Source organism: Artemia sp. Qi Xiang Cuo, chromosome 21 (assembly GCF_049724085.1).
Source record: "Artemia sp. Qi Xiang Cuo chromosome 21, ASM4972408v1, whole genome shotgun sequence".
Classification (NCBI taxonomy): Eukaryota; Metazoa; Arthropoda; class Branchiopoda; order Anostraca; family Artemiidae; genus Artemia; species Artemia sp. Qi Xiang Cuo.
The window spans coordinates 27474402-27492388 of record NC_142814.1 but is presented as its reverse complement, the minus strand read 5'-3'; the positions used below and the strand labels follow the sequence as shown (position 1 = coordinate 27492388).

Below are 17987 nucleotides of genomic sequence, written 5' to 3'. Positions count from 1 at the left end.
TACATGTTTCAATAAGACAACCACACAAAGTCCTTAGGGTTGCGGTTGTTAATTAAGTTTTTTAGGTAATTAGTGTCTTATAGAAATTTTGGTTGTGAAAACTTATGAAGTGGTTTATTTGAACCGATACCGAAAGAACCGATACCATTTATAATAGACAAAAACAATTAGGTGAGGTCTCGCCTCCCCTCTCACATCTTCCGCTTTTTCAGACATATCTAATCCTTGTTTTAGTATAGTAAGAACGGTCAACAGAGTTGTAAGTTCTGTACATTTCGTCTTTGAGGATGACAAACCTTTCCACTTTGCCCCCCGGACAAGGGTCGTAAGTTATGCCCTTGGGGCATATAACGTTTTTATGGGCAGTTTTGTCGTAGAAGCTTCAAGAAGGACTCATTCGATTGGAAATTGAGGACTAATGCCTTTTTTATTAGTCGAAAGTGATCAGAGGGCAAATGCCCCCTCCACACCTACCATTTCCGCAAACACTTCCAATCAAAATTTTGATATAACTATTTTGTTAGGCCTATCAGAAAGGTCTGGAAATTATGTTTTTGAGGATAAAAAATCCCCCCAGCCCTCAGGGCAAGGGAGGTAAGTTATGTCCTTTTTCTGTTATTTTTCAGTAAAGTATAAATTATATTCTGGCTTTTAGAAAGCATAGGGTTTAGAACCCTACTCAGAATAATTTCTGCTCATTTTGAGTTTCACTTATTTTCATTTCTGTTTGTTTGGGTTTCATTTATTTACGAATACTGATTTGTGGTAGTTCCATGCTTGGTAGATTTTCTTATTCTATTTTTGTTCATTTTTGGTTTAATAGAGTTCTTTACTTTTTTTTTGAAAAACTGATTTTGGGCAAAAAATTTTTTTTATTAATATAAGAAAATACAGACCAATTGTATAAAATCTATCTTGCTGTTTCTTATAAGCCTACTTGCTTAACCGTCGCAAGTTCCTGCGATCTCAAAAGAAAAGAAATTCATCTAAAATTCCCCGCGGAAAATTCCTCTCCGCGTATTAATAACGGTCGCATTTTGAAACTTAAAAGCATTTGAATTCCCACGATGGACAACTTTCTCCAAAAACGATTTCACTCATGCGGATCCTCCCCCCTGTGGAGAATCCCCCCCCCCCCAAACGGAACATTCCTTTCGCCAAAAATTTTCCCGACTAAGAATTTCCCTCCATTGGTGATCGGAGTCCATAATTCGAAAAATAGGATAATGCACTAAGTCAATAAACACGAACACCGATTTTTTCCAAACGCCATCCTTTCCGCAATTGGGTTAATCCCAGACTGATTAGAGTCGTCAAAACCCAACAAAGTCCCCCACTCCACCCCCAACAATTCTCTTTCATTAGGGAGTCGATTTTTTTTTCAAAACGTCATGCTTTCCACAATACAGCTAATCTCAGACTGACTAAAGTTGCTCTTTACCCTACAATTTATACAAATTACCTCATCAATTTATTTTGATTACACACGCGGAGATTCGGACAAAGATATACAAATCAAATTCATTTTGATATGGAGAATTCTCCCCCCGACCCCCCCCCCCTAACAATTCCCATTAATTTGGCAATCGAGTCCATAAATAGAAAAGAAAAATAATACACTGAATCGATGACCACGAATATCGACTTTTTATAATATTTCACAACAGAATTATACCCACATTGGGATAAACATGTATGCCTAAAACCTTTGCAAGAGTGTACTTAACAACTTCTTAAAGTTTCTTGGCGTTTGGATGAACAAAGTAGTAATGTATACAGGGCATACATATACATTCGATATTATATGTAGATATGTTACGGTGAAAGACAGAAATCTGGTAAATGTCGACATTCATCGGCGAATGTGTGAAATTCCTTTTTCTCTGCATGGATTCAGTCAGCTTTGTCAGTCAAGGTTTGATGGTAAAAGTTAAAATTAGGTTGGGTTAGGTTACAAACCTCAGAAATGGCTTAAGAACCTAACGTAAGCTGTCACCATCAAACCTTGCATAAAACTGAAAAAAGCTGATTGGCGAAACTGACTAAATCCAAGGAGAAAAAGTAATTTCGGACATTCACCGGTGAATGTCGACATTCTCCAATTTCAGTCTTTCACAGAAGCACAGACACAAAACAGGCTGATAAATAAAGCGAGAGGTAAAGCAGATACAGAAATCTGGACTTACTGGTTTGTCGCAAATAATCAACACCAATTCTATCCAGGGCAAAAAAGCCAACAGTAGCACCGTATTCTGGACACATGTTGGAAATTGTGGCACGATCCGCAACTGAAAGTTCTTCGACGCCTGGACCGAAAAACTCGACAAACTTTCCAACCACACCAACTGATCGCAAATGCTAAAGAATAAAGAAAACGAATTGGTTAATTATGGTTAAAAAGCAGCATGATTAAGAAGTAGTTAAGAACCAACCACAGTCACTGATCATAAATATTAAAGAATAAAGAAACCGAATTTGTAATTATGGTTAAGAAGCAGCAGGATTTGAAGAAATGAAGTTAGTATTATTATAAAAGAATTTAAATTATTTTTTGATGGTTAAGGTATGAATTTTGAGAAGCCAAAAGGGTACTAAAAAGAATTTAGTAATTTATTTGTGTTTTTTTAGGAGGACTAGAATGGTGTGTCTTAAGATATTGTAAAGGCACATCATTCTACTCCTCTCAGGTTTGATAAGGGTTTTGAGGGAAGATTGTGAGGATGAAGGATTATGTATAGTTGATTCTGAACAAGGTTTCAAGAAAAATATTTGTGTATGCATTATTAAAGTATTTCCACGGTGAAAGTGGTGCCCCATGGCAGAAGGGCACCCTGCAAAACCGGAAATGGTATTTTTTGTGGTTTGGTAATTTATTGATACCTTGTTTTCATCAATTATCTTTGGCTACCCAAAATAAAGTAAAATAAAAAATAGAAAAATAAAAATAACCAAAAAAATTAAAAGAAGTTCTTAAATAAGTGTAGGTGACTTTAAAGGTTGAAATTTTAAGTGAAAACATTCTTCCTCCCTACCAAGACGACTTCCCAGCTAAATAAAATATCAACTATATACAGACCGACTAGAAATATTGTCAGTTGACTCTTACCTCACGGGAATTTCGCTTTGGCAACAGAAAGATATTGTGGTTTTCTTGTGCAGTATCTCATCCCTCATTTTAACCATTGATTTTATTGCTTAACAGTTTCCATCTCTCACATTGTGTTGACCTTAAAATGGTGCTTGCTACTTTGAATTTTTTGCTGCTGTTTTTTATAGCTTCTTACAATAATAAGCCTTCTTTTTTTCCATATCGACATACTCATGTTTAAAGCTATTGCAGTGAATAAACATGTCCTTTTCTATTCTAATGAAATTTCTTCTTTTTTTTTAACCGGTCTTTTTTAGCTTTTTTTTAAAGTCTTTTGATTTTGGGTCAGCCTTAAACACAAGAATGCAAGTTTCTACTATTTACTAACCTTGGTAATAGTTAGTACAATATCTGTAGATGTGGCATACGGTCCAATTTTGCCTGATATTTTGTAACCAATAACTTGTGGTAAAACCATAGATATTGTCTGGCCTAGCATAACAGCCTCTGCCTCAATGCCTAAAACAGAAGAGAAATTTCCATAAAAAAAACAATAAAAAAAGACACAAAAAAAAACAGATAATATGCTCGTTTTGGCTAATCAAACTATTAAGATATTACTTCTCTTGACAGCCGTAAGGGGACAAAAAGCCAGATAATATATTCGTTTTGGTGAATCAAACTACCAAGATGTTACTCCTCTGATGAAAGGCCACGCTTCTTTTATGTTAATTTCTGGCACGCAAGGCTTAGTTCACAGGCATTAATGAAATTGTAAAAAAATGATCAGCTTTAATGTCAATTACCCATAGAGGATCATTCAATGCCAATCACACAAAAATGAAATTAGGCTAAAATTAATTACACCAACGGACAAGGACATTGCTGCTATCCTCATTCACTCTTTTGACTTATATTTGATGATAACTCACTCTCTTGGACAAACAGCAAAGAGGGGAGGGGGGAGGTATAAGCCCCCCCCCCCCCGAAGGGAAAAGGAAATAAAATAAAAATGTCTAAACCAAGAATATTTTATACTTTAGTTTTAATATTTCGATTTAAATCTCGGTACAAACAAAACTCTAGCATCTCTCCCCCCTGACAAATTTCCTAGCGGCGCTTATGCTCAATTTGGCTTTCAAAAGCATTTATTCCATCCCCTATATTAAGTTAACTTGTTGTCTTGTTAGCTTAATTTTATGACTTCTGACTTCAACATAAAAAAGAATATTCAATTTCTTTATCAGAAAAAGTTTACCCAGATTTTGTAATTTCTCCTCATTCTTAGTCACATTTTGAATTTACGTACACAAATCTTTAGTAAGTAATTCGCATTTTTCAAAATCTTAATCAGAATTTACATACAAATATCGGAACGAAAGTAGAATAAGCTTCTGCTCAATTCACTTCGAATACTTCTAGTCAATTTTCCCGTGTGGATCACAAAATATTGAGTCCGAATCAACAAATTCGCATGTGCATGCAGAAATACGAGCCCTCCCAAAATGACGGTTACTACAATTTCAAAATACTAATAATCCCTCTCAAAGTAATTGGGTAAGATAAGGTAAGATATTTATTTCAAAAAGATCACTATCACAAGCCCACAAAGGGCCGAATTCGGGCTTCGGAGTCGACAATATAAATGGTTGCACTAAAACTGGCCAAAATGCAAAAAAACAACAACGAAACAGGAAAATCATAATGAGCAATGAACAATTTAACAGTTAATAATTAAAACTGTAAAAAATCAATCAGAAAGTTAAAAAGATAAAAACTGGTCAAACAAAACTTACACAAATACGAATCAGAATAATAATTATAACAGACATAAAAAAAGGAAGGGGGGAGGGGGGGATAAGCGAATATACACAAAAAAGAGCGAGACACAAATGCATGTAAATTAAAAGGGACATTAAGAAAGTGTCAATAATTCAACTACAGTAAGTCAATAAAATAGTTTAAAAATAAAAACGAGCCCAGAAGGGGGGGGGAGGGGAAAAAAAAAAAAAAATAACCCCCCCCCCCCAAAAAAAAAAGCAAGAAACAAAAAATATATACAAATTAACGGGGGCACTGAAAAAAGGGGGGGACAAGCAAATGAGTGCAAGAACCTGGGCAGCACCATCAGCTAATAAACAAAAAAGAGGGGAAAAAAGAAACTATTTGGACATTTTAATCATTTTTTTCTGTAATAAAGGGGACAAAAGTTCTTTCGTATCTGGAAGTAACGCAGCGAATGGGGGACAAAACAGGGATGGGCTCAGAAACAGCTCGAGGCGGCCATAATCTGGATGGGGAGTGACATTTGGGGAAAATACTTGCCGTCCGAGGGTTTGTTATGGCATTTCTTGCAAAACAGAGGCACAAATTATTTCTTCGTCTCTCGAGGGTCTCTTGTTTTGAAATATTTAACAAATGCAAATATGGTATAGTCCCCTAGAATAGTCCCCTGAGGAATGCCATTAAACATGGGGAGATGATCTGAGAAACAATTTAGATATTTAACTGCTTGAGATCTATTAGAGAGAAAAGAGGCAACGAGCTTAACAAGGAAAGTTTCAATGTGGAATTCCTTTTTAAGTTTATCTATGAGTAAATTTTGGTTAATCAAATCGAAAGCTTTTTGAAGATCAATAGAAATCAGATTAAGCCAAGTGTTAGGTTTTTCAAGTAATTTACCCTTGGCATCGACATGATGGATCAGGTAATGAGATATTGACGTGGATTTGAGATTACCAAACTGTCCAAGATAAATGAGGGGGAGGACTCTCATCTTAAGACAGTCTGCGAGAAAACTTTCATACAATTTTGAAAAAATTGAGGTGAGGGTAATAGGACGAATGCCATCAAAGCCAGGCTTCCCATTTTTCTTTTTGATTGGGGTAATAAAGCCTTGTTTCCAATATTGACTTTTTCTTCTTTCAAATAGTAAAAGACGAACCTAAAACAATCAAGTAGCTGACTAAGTCCAATGTATGCAATGGGTTGTTATTCCAATGATCGTCTTTTAATGTAATTTTTTTTCCGAAAATAAGGAAAATTTTATCAGGCTCGTATACTTTGATGGGTAAGACTAAACTTGACAAAACTTAAATATTTAAAATTAGCACAAAAATACGATGTTTTTGATGTATCTATTGGTATCAAAATTCCTTTTTTTAGAGTTTCGGTAACTATTGAGCCGGTTCGCTCTTACTATAGTTTTTTCTTTACCACAAACGGTTTGAAAAACCTAGATATAAACCTGATTACGAATAGGAAAAAGCCTTAGTTTTTCTTCTTTGGAACGGTAAGAGACGAATCTCAAAGAATGAGAAGTACTAAGTCCAACATGTGCAACGGTTAGTTTTTCTAACGATCGTATTTCAATATAATTGTTCTATTTCTTAGTACGGGACGTAATCTTTTACTAGGTTGCTAGCTACCGCTTCGTGCCAGATAATTTAAGTATTACATAAACTATTGATAAATTGACTTTTTTTTAGAGGCCTGCATGGCGCAGTGTATATCTTATTGATATTCTACTCCGAAGGCCGCAGGTTCAATTCCTGCCACAGACAATTTTTACACATTTGTCAAGTTAAAGTCTGAATAAAACTTCTATTTATAACTACTTGACTAACACCATTATGAAGAACTATATCGATCCTTTATGTATATCCGAGGAAAAGAAAAAAGAAAAGAAAAAGATGCTAAACTTTTTTTTAGGAAAATATTTTTAAATTTTGGATTACTAAGAACTATTTTACCTTTTGGGGCTCAAAATTTAATGTTCTTCAGAAGCAATTATTAAATTACGAAAAAGGATAAGAAAAAGGCATCATGTTGTGTATTCACGTTCATCCTAGTTAAACTATATACATGAGCCATTAAATTATCACTGATTAAAGTTAATTGATAAAGTTATAGAAGAATTATTGTCAATAATGCCTCGCGATGACGTCGTGAATAAAGCTGCACCTTCTAACTGAAGTATGGCAGTTTCAATCCCACGAGTCGCAAGATAGATAGATACTTAAGCTTGGTCTCTAAGACATCGGCTTAGAATATATTTGATGGATATGAGTAAACTTGATGAAACTTATATATTTAAAATCAGCATAAAAATCCGATTCTTTTGATGTATCTATTGATATTAAAATTCCGTTTTGTAGAGTTTCGGTTACTATTGAATTACAATAAATAACCGAGTCAAGCTCAAAACGAGCAGAAATTAACATGAGTAGGGCTCAAAACCCCTATGCCTTCCCAAGGCCAAAACATAATTTGCACTTTACTGAAAAAATATAAATGTTTTTACTTTAACTTTTTTAATTTTAAAGTAAAGTGCAAATTATGTTCTGGCCTTGGGAAGGCATAGGGGTTTTGAGCCCTACTCTTTTTAATTTCTGCTCATTCTGAGCTTGACTCGGTTATTTATTGTAATTTCTGCTCGTTTTGGGTTTCATTTATTTATCGGTGCTGATATGTGGTAGTTTCACGCTTGGTAGATTATTTGATTTTATTTTTGCTGATTTTTGGTTTAATGGAGTTCTTTACTTTTCTTCGAAAAACTTTTTTTGTGGAAAAAAAGAAGTTTTTTTAAATTAATTTCTGTTCGTTTTATATTGACATAGTCTTTTCAGGGAAAAAGAAAATATTACTTTAAATCTTTTAATTTTTTTAAGACTTTATAGTTTGGCCTGCTATTTTTATGCTGGAGAAAATTTTTCAGCAATTTTTAACAACATACACCCTTTTAAAAATCTGGACAAAAACAATACCTCCTCTAGGTGACCTGAAATAGAAAACTTGATACCATTCGCAAAAAAAATCTGTTTACTTTCTTTGATAGCTTGGATACACTTACACTATTTTGATTTGGTTAAATTTTAAGAGCAGAAGTAGCCCCGACAGTTTGAACATAATACTCTCAGCCTTTCATGGGATACTGCTGAGATACCTTATTGGGAATTAGCATTAGGACAGTGCATTTTGATTTAATCTTAAGGCAACGATTTAGTTTTTAAACATAATGGGCAAATGGGAGGGTGGGCGTGGGAGGGTGACTAGTTGCCCTCCAATCACTTTCGACTATCAAAAAGGGTATTAGCCCTTTCTATTTTCAATCGAATGAGCCCTTTTCGAAGTTCCCAAAACAACTCCTTTGATAAAAAGTGCCCTGGTCTAAAAAAAAAAAAAAAAAAAAAAAAAAAAAAAAAAAAAAAAAAAAAAAAACATTGTTCCCAGATCGATCTTTACTATAAAAATGTCAAGCCTTCCAATCACTTTCGACAATTAAGAAGGGCACTAGCCTTTTAAGTTTCCAATTAAATGAACCCTTTTTGAGTTTCTGCGAAAACACTTTCTATAAACATCTTATATGCCACCAGGGCATAACTTAGAACTCTTGCCCTGAGGGGGGTTGTCATCCTCAAAGACCTAATTTTCCATAACTTTCAACCACGTTGAACAAAACCGCTATCTCAAAATTTTGATTGGATGTGTTTGGGGAAAGGGTGGGCGTGAGAGGGGCGTTAGTTGCTCTCCAATCGCTTTCAACTATTAAAAAATCACTAGCCCTTTCAATTTCCAATCGAATGAGCCCTTTTGAAGATTCTACGACAACGCTTTCAGTAAAAACCTTTTATGCCCCCAGGGAATAAATTACAACCCGTGCCCTGAGGGCTGGGGGGTATCATCTTCAAAGACATAATATCCTAACCTTTCAACTAAATTGAAAAAACCTGCTATCTCAAAATGTTGATTGGATGTGTATGGGGAAATGGTGGTCGTGCGAGGGGGGTTAGTTGCCCTCCAATCACTTCCGACTATTAAAAAGGGGACAAGCCCTTTCAATTTCTAATCGAATAAGCCCTTTTTGAATTTCTACGACAACGCTTTCTATAAAAACCTTATATGCCCAGGGCATAACTTACAACCCTTGCCTTGAGGGCTGTGAGAGGGTTGTCATCCTCAAAGACATAATTTCCGGACCCTTCTACTACGTTGAACAAAATTATTATCTGAAAATTTTGATTGGATATGCTTGGGGAAATGGTGGGCGTGAGAGGGGGGTTACTTGCCCTCCAGTCACTTTCGACTATTAAAAAGGGCACTAGCCGTTTCAATTTCCAATCGAATGATTCCTTTTTGAATTTTCTACGACAACGCTTTCCATAAAAAAAACCTTATATGCCCAAACGGCATAACATACAACCTTCACCCTGGGGGCTGTGGGGGGAGTGTCATCCTCAAGAACATAATTTCCCGATTTTTTAACCACGTTGAATAAAATGGCTATCTCATAATTTTGATTGAATGTGTTTGGGGAAATGGTGGGTGTGAGAAGGGTGGAAACTAATCGACGAGCGCAATGACTTGAGACAGCAAATTTTCTGTACTGGCGGCGACAGACCTTCGGTCTTCGCAAATGTCCTATATATAATGAAGGACAAAGACATCAAGAAGTCAGCAAAAGCTGACAAGCTGAGATATGTACAAGAGAAGGCTAGACTAGCCGAGGAAGCAGCTAGAAAACCAGACTCCAAAGCAGTTTACAGGCTCAGAAATGAAATGCCTGGAAAGCTGCTCAGCAGATCCAGCCAAGTCAAAGATGAGAGCGGAAATGTTCTAAGCAAAACTGAGAAAATTGACGAGAGATGGGTATCCCACTTCGAAAAAGTTTTAAGTAGACCGAGACCAACTAACCGAGAAAGCATCCCTTCTATGACCTTTCTTAACCTTAAGACTGACGAAAATTCCCCAACATCTGCGGAAATACCCAATGTCAGTACCAAGCAAGGTTGTAGCACTTGTAATACTCGAACGCATGAAAAAAGCACTCGATCCGTATCTTAGAGAAGAGCAAAATGGCTTTCGGACAGGTAGATCTTGTTCAGATCTCATATTCACGCTCAGGACTCTGATAGAAGAAGCAAATGAGTGGTCCAACAAAATATACATGCTCTTCATTGATTATGAAAAGGCCTTCGATTCCGTGGACCGTGACAGACTCTGGGAAATTCTACAGTATTATGGTGTCCTCAAAAAAATAATAAGTTTGATCATTGTCTTTTATGAAAATACGGAATGTTGCATAAAGACAGAGAACGGAATAACTAGATACTTCAAAATTATGTCAGGAGTGCGACAGGGATGCGTTTTATCACCATTTTTTTTTGGAATTCTAATGAAATATGTTTTGAGAGAAGCGGCTGGCTTCGAAATAACAGTCGGAAATGAAATTCTCTCGGACCTTGACTTTGCGGATGATGTGGCACTTCTGGAAAGACAAAGCAGGGACTCCAGGAGCTCCTTAATAAAGTGAGCATTAAAGCGGAGAAAGTTGGCCTAAACATCAACATAGATAAGACTAAATCAATGCCAACATCAGGCTCGCCAGTCGAGCTCCTGCACAAAAATCGTAGAGTCGAACAAGTCCATCAATTTAAGTACCTCGGAAGCTGGGTCGATTACACAGGAGAGATGCAAAATGAGGTCAAGAGAAGAATTGGCATGGCAAACGCTGCTTTCAACAAACTTAAGCCAGTATGGAAATCAAAGAAGTACTCGCTTGCACTAAAGCTGCGACTTCTTAATAGCAACGTTTTGTCCGTGCTATTGTATGCCAGTGAGTGCTGGAAACTAGATGTTGGGACAGAGTAAAGACTCACAGCTTTCAAAAATATGTGCTTGAGACGCGCGCTGAATATCAGTTGGCGTCAAAGAGTCAGCAACATTAAGGTCCACAGAAGAACTGGCCAGCCGCTAATTACTGAAATGATTAAGAAGAAGAGATGGAGCTATCCTGGCCATGTCCTTCGGATGGAGGACTCAAGAATCCCCAACCAGGTTCAACAATGGCAGCCGCGTGGGCGTCGACAGAAGGGAAGACCGAGAAACACGCTCGGACACACGTACGATCGTGATCTATTCAGTGCTCACACATAACTACAACCCCAGTGGGAGGATGTACTTGCCGCAGCGCCAATACGTGACGTTTACCGAGACTTCGTCGATGCCCTATGCGGCCCAGATGACTCAGGAGGACCTAAGTACTAAGTAAGAGGGGTTATGATTGGATGTGTTTGGGGAAAAGGAGGGCGTGAGAGGGGGGTTAGTTGCCCTCAAATGACTTTTGACTATTAAAAAGGGCACTAGCCCTTGGAATTTCCAATCGAATGAGCCCTTTTCAAGTTTCTAAGACATAGCTATCTATAAAAACCGTATCCGCCCCCAAGGCATAGCCTACCACCCTTACTCTGAGGGCTTTGAGCGGCATTGTCATCCTCAAAGACATAATTTCCAGAACTTTCAACTACTTTGAACAAAATAGCTATCTCAAAATTTTGATTGGATGTGTTTAGATAAATGGTGGGCGTGGAAGGGGTGTTAGTTGCCTTCTAATCACTTGTCATTCTCAAAGGCACTAGCCATTTCAATTTCCAATCAAATGAGCCCTTTTCGAAGTTTTTACGACAACGCTTTCTATAAAAACCTTATATGCCCTAAGGGCAGAACTTACAGTAAAACCCTTGCCCTGTGAGCTGTGTGGTGGGGGGGGGGGGTGTCATCCTCAAAGACCTAATTTCCAGAGCTTTCAACTACGTTGAACAAAATGGCTATCTCAAAATTTCGATTGAATGTCTTTGGGCAAAAGGTGGGCGTAAGGGGGGGGGGTTAGTTGCCCTCCAATCACTTTCGACTATTAAAAAGGGCACCAGCCCTTTGAATTTACAATCGAATGAGCCTTTTTTGAAGTTTCTACGACAACGGTTTCTATAGAAACCTTATATGCCCCCAAGGCATAACTTACAACCCTTGCCCTGAGGGATGTGGGGGAGTCCTCCTCAAAACATAGTTTCTATCTGGAAATCAACTAAGCTGAACAAAATGGCTATCTCAAAATTTTGATTTTATGTGTTTGGGGAAATGGTGGGCGTGGAAGGGGTGTTAGTTGCCTTCCAATCACTTTCGACAATTAAAAAGGGCACAGGCCACTCCAATTTCCAATCGAATGAACCCTTTTCGAAATTTCTACGACAACTCCTTCGATACGAAGCGCTCTGGTCTAAAGAAAAAAATAAATAAATAAATCATTGTGCTAACATCGTTCTTTACTTAGGCAGCGCGATTGCGCTACCTACGATTTCAAAATGAAATTAGTTACTATGGCCTAGAGTTAGTTCTTTACCATATCGCAAATATTTATTTTATAATAATAATTATTTTGGTTAATTACAAAAAGGTTCTATATACAGCAATTTCCTTTAAAATGAGCCATTTCACTGCTCTTTATTACGACCATGAACTGTTTGATTTAATACTTCAGTTACTATGGGTTACAGTTCGTTCCTTAACGTAATTTTTTGTAAAAAGTGATTCTATTTTTTATTTTTTTTTATTAAAAGACGAGTCGCTCTTACTATACAGTTCGTTCCCTCGAACTATTTGATTACAAACAGGGAAAAGCCTATGGCTTTTTCTTAATTGGAATAGTACGAGACAACCTGGCTACAACGTACAATTATGACATTATTGATCATTCTTTAACATAATCAGCATAAAAATCCGATTCTTTTGATGTATCTGTTGGTATCAAAATTCCGTTTTTTAAAGTTTCGCTTACTATTGAGACGAGTCACTCTTACTATACAATTCGTTACCACGAACTTTCTGATTGTTTAAAAAATCAAATATCTTTGAAAAGACTGCAGTGTGAAAAGATATCAAAAATATATATTTTCTTTTTGTAAAGTGATTCTATCTTTTTTTTTCATTAAAAAAGGCACTAGGACTTTTAATTTCCATTTGAATGAGCCCTTTCGTGACATTCTAGGACCACTGGGTCGATACGATCACCCCTGGGGAAAAAAGGCAAATAAACACGCATCCGTGATCTTTCCTTTGGTAAAAAAAATACCAAATTCCACGTTTTTGCAGATAGCGGCTTGAAACCTCTACATTAAGTTTTTCTGACACGCTAAAACTGGTGGTGTGATTTTCATTAAGATTCTATGAAGTTTTCTCCCTTTTTCAAAAATAGGGCAAATTTTCTCAGGCTCATAACTTTTGATGAGTAAGACTAAACTTGATGAAACCTAAATATTTAAAATCAGCATAAAAGTCGTATTCTTTTGACGTATCTATTGATATTAAAATTTAGTTTTTTAGAATTTCGGTTACTATTGAGACGAGTCGTTGTTACTATACAGTTCGTTACCACGAACTGTTTGATCAGACAAAATAATGGCTAAAAAATATGAAACTTTAGTATTGTGCCAACTTGAAAGAAATGGACGCAGCAAATTTGTGAAATAACAAGTCGAGAAACGACTAATCGTTGCCACAGAGGGTGTTGAACTCGAATCCTTCAGAAACGAAAGAAAGTTCTAACTCCACTGCGCTAGCAGCAACTAATAATAAAAATATACCATTCAGTTCATGATGTCTAAGAAGTGATAAAATCATTTAAAAAATTATCCCATACGACTGAGGGACAATTAAGTTTTTCGTCTCTTATTATTTTTAATGGAGAGTGTATCTTGAAAACATAGTGTCCAACCTTTCAAGGTGGAACGAACACTTTTCATCTGTGCTTAATGGTTGATTTGCCACGCCATGACTTTGAACTAAAGAAAAAAACGATGATTATGGCAATTCATAATTTTGAGGTTTCAGGAGATTAGGCATTGAAACATTCCTGGTTGCTATTAAGTTATTCGAATCCCACCGTTGCCCTGTATTTTATACCAAAGCGAACAAATTCCTTGTTTCAGTCTTAAATTATAATGTTATGTTAGTTACTAAGGGCTGAAGTTCTTTCTTTACTGCAACTAGCTACCGCTGCAACCTAGATACTCTGAAATTACAAACAGAAGAAACCCTATGGCTTTTTCTTAACTGGAATAGTAAGAGACGACTTGACTATAATTTACGATTATAACGTCATTGATCAATCTTTAACATGAAATAGGTAGTTTTTCGTAAAAAATTGATTAAATTCTTTAATTACAAAAGGTTTTTAGCCAAATCTTTTCCCTTTAAAATGAGTCATTAAACAGCTCTTTCCGATGTTCCAGTGCAAAGCTATGTGAGGAGGAAAAAATAAAGCACTGCCTGTAATTAACTTGACTGACCCTTTATACAACATTTAACATAAACATCATTAATCAGATATTTTAATATATGCTATATGGTCTAGTGGTTAGTTGGCTCTCACCCAGTTGGCTGGAGTTCGATTTCCGGTATGGAAAATTTTTACCTATCACGAATTCTTAAGAATTAAAATTGATTTGTGTTATACCATCTTATCTAAAGATAAATGTGTTAGATCATCCTCTATATAATGATTTCTTTTAATACTTCAGTTACTATGGGCTACAGTTTGTTCTTTAATGTAATTAACTATACCGATCTCTTATGTACTAGGACCAAGATTTAGAGTTCTAATACGGCTTGTCCTTTAATATAGCTCTTTTACGATATTGTCTGAAAATGTGTAATTTTTTCTGACGATATTGTCTGAAAATGAGCTTAGGTCTTAATCCTAAGGTCGTGAGTTCGAATATTATCCGGGGAAAAATTTCAAAATTATTTCAAATGGATGATGATGGTTTCAAGGAAACAAAGGTATTATTACGACTTTTTATTCTCTTTATGGGCTTTACTGTTTGTTCTACCAAATTCAACATTTTTGCAGATAGCGACTTGAAACCTCTACAGTAAGGTTTTCTAATACGCTGAAACTGATGGTGTGATTTACATTAAGATTCTATGACTTTTTGAGGGCGTTTTCCCTTTTTTCGAAAATAGGGCAAATTTTCTCAGGATTGTAACGTTTGATGAGTAAGACTAAACTTAATAATTTTAAAATCAGCATAAAAATCCGATGCTTTAGACGTATCTATTGTTCTTTACTGTAATTATACAGTCATTTTTATACTCTTAGTTATAAAACTAAGAAATACTCTTAGTTAAAAAACTCTTAAAGGGCCATCTTATACAGTCATGTTGAGCTATCAATAAATCCCATTTATAGGATCAATCCTTTATGTAATGAAATTTAAATTGAACCAAGATTCAATTAAAATTACTGAAGCGATTGTTTTTGGCCTAAGACGGCTTGATTCTGCAGTGAGTTGTTAGTTGTAGCAGTAGGAACGACTAAAGTCCCCTTTGGTCGTTATTTAAAATGAGCCATTACACAGTTCTTTATTATGATCACGAACTGTTTGATTTCATACTTCAGTTACTATGGGTTACAGTTCGTTCCTTAATGTAATTACAAACAGATAATAGCCTATGGCTTTTTCCTAATTGTTGGAATAGTAAGAGACGATCTGTCTACAACCTACGATTATGATATCATTGATCAATCTTTAACATGAGTTAATTAAAAGGTTTCAAGCTCCTGTCTGTAAAAATGTGGAATTTGGTATTTTTTGGCAAAATTGCTTAAAAAATCAAATATCTTTGAAAAGATTGCAATATGAAAAGACAAGTGATAAAAGTGATAAAAATGCAGTTTTTTTGTAAAAAGTGTTTTTATTTCTATTTTTTTTTAATTAAAAAAGGCACTATAACTTTTAATTTCCGTTCAAATAAGCCCTCTCGCAAAATTCTAGGACCTTTGGTTCGACCCCCTGGTAAAAAGAAAAAGGCAAATAAATAAGCATCCGTGATCTTTCTTCTGGAAAAAATACAAAATTCCACATTTTTGCAGATGGAGCTTGAAACCTCTAGAGTACGGTTCTCAGATACGCTGAATCTGATGGTGCATTTTTCATTAAGATTCTACGATTTTTAGGGGGTATTTTTCCATTTTTTTTTTAGAAAATAAGGCAAATTTTCTCAAGCTCGTAACTTTTGATGGGTAAAAGTAAATTTGATGTAACTTAAATATTTAAATTCAGCATAAAAATACAATTCTTTTGATGTATCTATTGATATTAAAATTATATTTTTTAGAGTTTCGGTTACTATTGAGACGGGTCGCTCTTACTAGACAGTTCGTTACCACGAACTGTTTGATAAAGTTCCTTATAATTCCCTCCTTTACAAAACCAACCTCGTCATGCTTGAGAATAAACATTTCCTTAAGTTTTGTCACCAGTCCCCTCCAAAACCACCGGAAAAGTTCCCTTTTCCTAGCATTTCCCCAACCCTAGACCTCATCTCGGTCTTTCTTCTTCAGTCAAATCTCAGTTTTTACACCAATAAAATTTTCAACAGAAAGATATATAAACTTTAAACTTTCCATCTTCCTTATTAACATCTTAGATAAGTGAATCCTTTCCCCTTCTATCCTTCCCATCCCTATTTTTTACCACTCATTGTTTAGAGTTAATTTACTAATTTGGAGAAAATTCTATTTGGATAGCCTACTTAACGCCATAAAAATTTTGTTCCCAATATTACCAAAAAAAGAAAAAAGAAACTAGATAACCGTTCCCTTTCCCTTCTATACCCCTCTTTACGGTTTACTTAACCAGTTGAACTTTTTTGAGAAATTGTACTAGTTTTAATCTTTTTGACATGTTGACTTATCATTTTTTATTGGCTGTGTTTGTTTTTACGTTTGACTCTAAAATGCAAATTCGGCCAATCTGGTCTTGTGACAGTCACGACATTCCTCTCTAATCGAATACAAGGAGCTAAATGTCTAAATGTACACTCCGATCCTCTTCCAATTTACATTCCCCAGGGAATGTAAATCGACATAAAATATTAGGCATAATTTTATTCTTTGCAATGATATCTAATCTTAGTGTCGATATTCTGAATAGATGGAACGATCTACGATCTGACAAACACGATGTAGACGATCTAACAGTCTTACAGATGTGTTGCTAAAATTAGAAAGAAACCCAAAGGATATTCTGGAACAGATATTAGCTTTAGTAATGATATGACAGTAATGATTTTTAGTAATGATATAAAGCTTTAGTAATGATATGACAGCTAACTCTTTGAAATAAACAATTTAACAATAAAATTACTTAATTCCACTCGCCCTATCCCCCTAAAATGTCAGTAAGCACTATGAATTTACAGGGTGTTACAGCCACAAATTGTAACATTCCTCGGAAGAAAATCTTATATATGTTGATCTCTCACGATCCTAAAGGAAAAAGATAAATACTTTCATCAAATAATATAAATTTGTTTAAAGGCACCATTATCATTTATCTATTGATATCAAAATTCCGTTTTTTTTAGTAAATTGAAAAAAAATCGTATATTATCTTACGATATAAATAAATATTATATTACAAATATATGAATATATTATAAGGAATATACTAAAAATTTATTATCATACATCAAATGAGAATTATCTTATTTCAACTACATAACGACCATGGAAAAGATTGTAAAAAAAAAAAAAAAAAAAAAAACAAGTCCAATAATAAAACATTAGCTGAACCAAAAAAAAAAAAAATATTTTGCAAAAAACAAAAACTAGGATGGCATGATACCAACGCTGATCAATTAATTTTTAAGAAAAAAAAAGAGTAATTATAGCTGCGACAAGGCCATGCAAGCCATTTGTCTATTCACCACTTTGTGCGGTATTATTTTCTGTTAAAACGAAGGATGAATTTGTTACATGGATTACATACTTAAAAAATAAAAAAATGGTAACACAGAGACTAAAGAACATAAGATAAAACAAACCACCAACTCCCCATCCAACAATTCCAAGTCCATTAATCATAGTTGTATGGGAGTCGGTCCCAACAACAGAATCAGGAAAGCAAACGCCATCTTCTGTGAAGACGACACGGGCCAAGTACTCCAAATTGACTTGATGAACAATGCCAGAACCAGGTGGCACAATAATCATGTTTCTCAATGTACTCGCACCCCACTAAAATTAATGAATTAAAAACGCAATATGAACAACTCAAGG

At 35.4% G+C, this 17987-nt stretch overlaps 1 protein-coding gene across 1 annotated transcript in view; it reads right to left on the bottom strand.

The window, feature by feature from the left end:
• Nucleotides 1-17987, bottom strand: part of LOC148939402 (cytoplasmic aconitate hydratase-like) — a 92243-nt gene that overhangs the window by 44374 nt on the left and 29882 nt on the right. Inside the window, exons 6-8 of the mRNA XM_089106866.1 lie at nt 17753-17945; nt 3477-3607; nt 2187-2358 (exon numbers count right to left, since the gene is read on the bottom strand). Coding sequence (XP_088962992.1) covers nt 2187-2358; nt 3477-3607; nt 17753-17945 — 496 coding nt within the window. The remainder of the gene's footprint in view (nt 1-2186; nt 2359-3476; nt 3608-17752; nt 17946-17987) is intronic.